The sequence below is a fragment of the Dermacentor andersoni genome, chromosome 4, assembly GCF_023375885.2.
Source record: "Dermacentor andersoni chromosome 4, qqDerAnde1_hic_scaffold, whole genome shotgun sequence".
Lineage (NCBI taxonomy): Eukaryota > Metazoa > Arthropoda > Arachnida > Ixodida > Ixodidae > Dermacentor > Dermacentor andersoni.
This window is the reverse complement of record NC_092817.1, coordinates 177,640,836-177,646,835: the sequence shown is the minus strand read 5'-3', so window position 1 is coordinate 177,646,835 and position 6,000 is coordinate 177,640,836. Positions and strand designations below refer to the sequence as shown.

General features: G+C 42.0%; 1 protein-coding gene across 1 annotated transcript in view; it reads right to left on the bottom strand.

Annotated features, from left to right (window-relative positions):
* Positions 1-4,300: 4,300 nt before the first annotated feature.
* LOC126530657 (uncharacterized) overlaps positions 4,301-6,000 on the bottom strand; it is a 110,874-nt gene continuing 109,174 nt past the window's right edge. Inside the window, exon 10 of the mRNA XM_050177924.3 lies at positions 4,301-4,458. Within this exon, the coding sequence (XP_050033881.2) occupies positions 4,340-4,458 (119 nt within the window). The 3' untranslated portion in view covers positions 4,301-4,339. The remainder of the gene's footprint in view (positions 4,459-6,000) is intronic.

Genomic DNA, 6,000 nt, shown 5'->3' with positions numbered 1-6,000 from the left:
CAACAGTGCATTTCTACAGCCGGTTTGATGGCATGTGTCTCGTTACTGGTGTAATTCTGGAAGTTCGTTCTAAATGCATACACCTTGTAAAATTACCGTCTACAATTCGTAAAAGCTTTATTAGGAACTGAGTTTTTCTTAATCAGCTGACTATGGTGTCTTGATTTCTCATGCAAGTAATGTTTGGCACTCTGTATCTAGAATTATGTTAGCTGCAACAGTCCATGTTTAATAAATTCCATGAAACTTAAAGATAACCACCCGGCATATCAGGTCTCATTTGAGTGCTGTGGGCTCAAGCAAATTGTGCCATGGTAATAGTACCACTGGCTCCCTAATAGAGAAAGCAAGTACCTTTTTTGAGTGTTCTTATTGACAGTCATGTCAGTCTACTTCTACATTTATTTATTTAGGTATTTGTTTTTTAAAATTTATTTCTTTCGGGAAATGTGTTTTACTTGAGGGCCACACAGACTACACCTTCAGTATTCAATTTTGTTATGGTGTCAAGCTGCAGGAAGTTTGTACTGTGCAATAGTTTTTAAGAAGTTTCTGATGTTCTCAAACTACAAATGGTTGTACATTTACACAGATGTTTGGTTACAAAAAAACAGTTCACCTAGAAAAATGGTTTTTGTCTGCATCAGTTCAGCACTCTTGATTTTGTGGAGGACCATTCCCTCTGACAATTGAAAACAGTGGCATAACAGTACTGCTAGCAGTTTTACAATATGGTTTATTACAGGCAATCTAGGAGCATGCTTTTGAGCCCAGGGTGACAGAGGCCTTTGATACAAAATGGCTGTATTTAAATTTTATCCCTATCCTCTCACAGCAAACATACCAACGTGACATCAAAGGTAATTATATGCAACATAGCTCAGCAGTATTTTAAGGAAAGTGCAGGTTTAAAATGCTAAATACCCAGTGGGGCATAAAGGGCTTTCAACATAATTTGTGTTGATGTTCAACAGATCTGCAACAATTCTTCCATGGGCTTTCAATATTGACGAACAACACATTTCAACAATACGTTAATGGGCTTTCAATTTTGAGACTGAACACATCTTCAACAATGCTTCAATGGGCTTTCAACATGGACAAACAACACATTTCAACATTACCTCAATGGGCTTTCAATTTTGAGCTTCAACAATGCTTCAATGGACTTTCAATATTGACGAACAACACATTTCAACAATACGTCAATTGGCTTTCAACATTGACAAACAACACATCTTCAACAATGCTTCAGTGAGCTTTCAACATTGAAGTACACCGTAGTTTCAACGATATGCCAATGATCTTTCAAATTGAGAGGCCACAATGATGTTTCCACAAAATGTCGCGGGCCAATTATCAACACTTGTCAACAATTTCCTCAATGATGTTTCAACAATTCCCCAATGGTCTTTCAAAGTGGTTTGTTGACGTTGAACAATGATATTTCAATAACCTTTCAACAATATTTTTGGAAGGGAGAATACATCCAGTTGTAGGAATAAATGAAAATAAGTTTATTGGCTTCGTCACACGGCTCCGCTTAAGGAAGCTCACTCCATGCAGGAGCGAGGTAAACGTCTGAGTTCACATCAGGGCCCTCTGTCCTCGAAAAGTCTATGACTTTAATACCGTCATCTTCCCTAGGTGAGTGAACTAGGGAATCTGAAGAATGTTCAACAGCAAATCACAATCTTCTAATCCCGTGCGATACCACGCCCATACTTGCAACGCTCCGCAGTCATTCGCCTCCGAAGCCCGATTGTATAGAATATGCGGCAGATAGCAACCTGCGAATCTGAGGTCACCGTCGTTGTTCGGTAGCATGTGAGGGTCGCCCTCCTCATCCCTAGTTAAGGCTGTCAGGTAGTGACGGGGGTTGCGGCCTTTTGTGGACCCGTTAACAGTCCGTGTCCATGCAGCGTGGACGTCTGGATAGGCGCTGTTGTATGGGTCGGGTTCTACTGTGTGTCAAACGTCTAATTAAAGTATTTTTGATGTTGAGATGTAACAATATATATATATATATATATATATATATATATATATATATATATATATACATATATATATATATATAGTAACCATTAAAACGCAATAACGACAGATCAATAACTCCGTCACTTCCCAAAGAATAATGCCTACAAAGGCACACAACTCTGCTATAGCGAACAGCAAATCGTGCTCTCGGCCGTCTGAATTCGACAAATCGCCGCAGTGCACGGCAACGCGAATGAAAACAAATTGCAACGTTAACGAAGCAACCCCAAGAAATGTTAGAACTTCAACACTAATATACGTAAAAATCATGGGTTTCTTTTGATAACCCCTAACCGTTTAGAAAGTGGACAAATGTTTTAAGGCAACGCGTGCTATCGTTAAATTTAGTTCAGAAAAACACGCTTGTTTGTAGAACGTGCAACTTTATGCGCCGTTTTATAATACACTACATCTGGCGCCTTACAAAATGTACAAAATGTGCAAAACAAGTGCGCTCACCTTTTGTGAGATCTAGGTTCTTCTGTTTCCGAGCTCATTCCAGATGTGAAGACGGTGATCGCCATCGTAGACATTTTTTGTTGATTTTGCCTTTAATTATGTCTAGCACCCACAAAGGTATGTGGGCGCTCTGCTGCTTGTAGGCTTCGTTGGCAAACAGACGACCGCAAGCGAGCAATTTTAGCGATAGCAGTGTACTAACAAGAACGGACAAGGCTACAAGCCGGTCACCTACCCAGCCACCTAGTTACGCAGCCAGTATGCCAGCTATGAATACCATATGTGGATAGTAGGAAACAGCACGGGAAAAGGCTGACTGAAAAAGACGCCGTAAACTCCACGCTCCGGCCTGCAAGATTGAGCCTCACTGCATTCTTCAAGCGCCAGCGAGAAGAGGGAAAATGATGACTCACCGCATTCCCCAATGCCTGCACGCCTATGCGATTCTACATAGCGGCATGCGGCTTACTAAGCGCTTCATTCATAGGTCAGACTAGGCTTAAGTGCGTTTGTGGAGGATGGGAGCACCGGTGGGCGGAAGGACGGAAATATAGGCAGGAAGACAAATGAAATAAAAAATTCTGCAGCAAGGACAAGCATGGAGGTTACAGTACCGACACGGACAAGTGCAAACATTCACCTGCGTCCGAGGCGTACATATAAGGTGTTTACCAAACATGCTTAACAAAGGTACTAGCAAACTAACCAGTAAAATATGATCATTATGATTACGTGCCGCGCATGGATCTTTGTTTTTCAATGCTAAACAGCGAAACACAATTTTCATTACGTCATGCGTTCCGTCTTGAGGCTACATAATACCCTTCCACCTGCTCTCTACACCGTTCTTTCATAACGAAAGCTTCTGTTTCCTTGCACGATCATAGACGCAGCGGTCAGTTTGCCCGATATATCACTTGCTTCGTTTCCTGCAGTGTGTATTGGCCTTCATTTGGGCCGGATTTCAATAGGGTTGAATTCCAAAAACGCCCGTGTACCATGCATTGGGTGTACGTGAATGGAGCCCAGGTGGTCAAAATTGATATCGAATCAATGGCGTGACCTATAGTCATATCAGGCTTTCACTCGTAAAACGCCAGAATATAAATCTGCATTTACTTTTCTTTACAACTTCCTTTCGGCTTACATGATAATAAAAAAACTTTAAAAATAATTAGGAGCGAACTTGTGTCCATTCCGCGCACGGTGCTATCCCTTCCTTGCTTCTATCCTTCTTTCGAGGAACCCGTATATGTTTCCATTGTAGCAATTGCTACGAACGGGTGGATGTCGGATTTTCCCTTTATTTATCCCTAGAAAGCCGACTTCGCCATGTTGGCAAGTCCATATGAATGTGGGTCTATTAATTCAAACCTTGTTGCAGAGCAGTGTTAGTATTGCTTAGTGCATGTTTAATACGAGCCAGCGTTGGATCCTTATCCTAATGATGCAACTTATATTCGTGCCCTGCCATTAACCTTATGCCATCATGGGGCCGCGAATAAGAATGGCACAGCCGTTATTCAAACCACGCTGTTAACCTTACTCCTTCATTGGGCCACAACTGCCAATACGTATGAAACATTGGCCCTAGCTGAAGTGCCGCGTGTAACAAAACACTCAGGGTGACGGCCTATGAAAACTTCAATGTGTGCCTACGCTTTTCGGTGAAAGCAAATAATTTACAGCCATTATTTACGCGTATTTCTAATGAGTTCAGTTTGATTTATTTGTTTTCGAATATTTTTAGCATGTAGCGCATTTGAACACGTACCGGTTTTTCCACATGAATATGCGCAAATATTTTCGACCAAGAAACTTTTATTCGTAGAAAAAATGGCTAACTTCTCAGTAGAGAGCGGGCCAGCGCTGGTCTGTTGACTTTTGCTGTCTCCGTCTTTGGAAAGGAGTCCACGAAATAAACACCTCCATACAGGTGCTTATGTGCAGCAAGGTTACCTGCAACGTAGTAGAACAAGACGAGCGATTCCTTATACGCCGCTGGGTATGATTAGATCTGAAATCAAAGTGGGAAATTCGAAGCAGTGGTAACCACCCCTTGCTGTTAAAGACGGATAATAACAGGATTTGCTGAGGGCCTAGTTGGCGGATACCGAAAAAAATATTCTGCGCAAAAAGAAAACACAGCACGATAAAAAATGGGATGGACGCGGAACAAGCGCTGTTCGCGGCTGTTTATTCCACAAAGACCTTTATAAAAGTACCTACATATGTGAGCGCATGTGTAGTAAGCGCATGAGTGCATCACGCGCACGTGTAAATGCAATAATGAAAAATAAATCTCAAAAATAAAAGGTTTGACTTTGTGATATACGCCTCGAGGAATCGTGTTTCTTTAGCGTCCAATGAAACAGAATGCTCAGTGACGCAGTCCTCTGTCTATAGTTATGTAAAATTCTTTCAGCGTGAGCCGCATCGCCCATTGCAGCTTTTGCGAATGTCCTACGTTCGGAATAATTGCTCCTAACCGCAAAAATTTATGTTGTCCGTCGGATGAGTGCGATGTATTCTTTTTTTAAGGCATGCTCCTGGGATTGGCTCTTTACTTATGTTGACGTTCTCCCGATATAACTCCTTTTACAGGACAGTAGTTAACATGGCTCACGCATGAGCCATATCAATGTCCTGACTAGCTCTGTGTCCTAACTGTAAGAACTATACGCACTCGAGCGCATCAATTTTAATAAAGCAAATAGCTTTGTAGCCGTGCTGGCTATTCGCTTGCATTGGAAATCATTCTCCATGGTGTCAGCACAATTTTCTTTAACACTGCAGAACGAGGAGCGCCCTCCCCAACAAGTGTCAGCTGTAATCTTGTCGACAAGCGATTCGGTGAAATTATGCATCTTTCACGTTCACACTAATCCCCGCATCAGTGCTATCATGTATACATTGTATACTGATTTTTGTGGCGTCTAGAGGATGCTTCGCATTACGGCATGGGGCTTTCTTCCATTCAGCACATGTTTCGACTTTCTCTTGTAGCATGTTCATGGAGTCTGGAGCTATTCAGCAAAACAAAATGAAGTTGGACAACCATTTTTTGCCAGTACAATTTTCAGAATCTGCTGAAGAAATTAAGTTTGGGCTGATGGGTTGTGCCACATGGTGCAGCGAAGAGCGTGAGCGCACATTTCCAGGAATGCCTATACAGTACGGTGTATGAAAGATCATGTTTTGTGATTTTCGAAAACGCAAGGCTCGTGCAACCGAAAGCGATTCGTGGCTGTTCTACAGGACATCGAATCAACTTTCTCTAAATCTACCGTGCCTTCAGACTACCATGTGGAATGCGCGATTGTCCCTCGTACACATTTCAACAACTGTAGCCAACCATCTTGAATTTAACGGCAAAGTTACGATATTTCAGTAAATGTCCCGAATCCTTGCTTCCACTGCACAGGATGGCTAAATGTCTCAACGTTTGCATTATTGCACCTGAATACGAGTAAATCTGCATCAAAACTGAGAGGTGCGCGA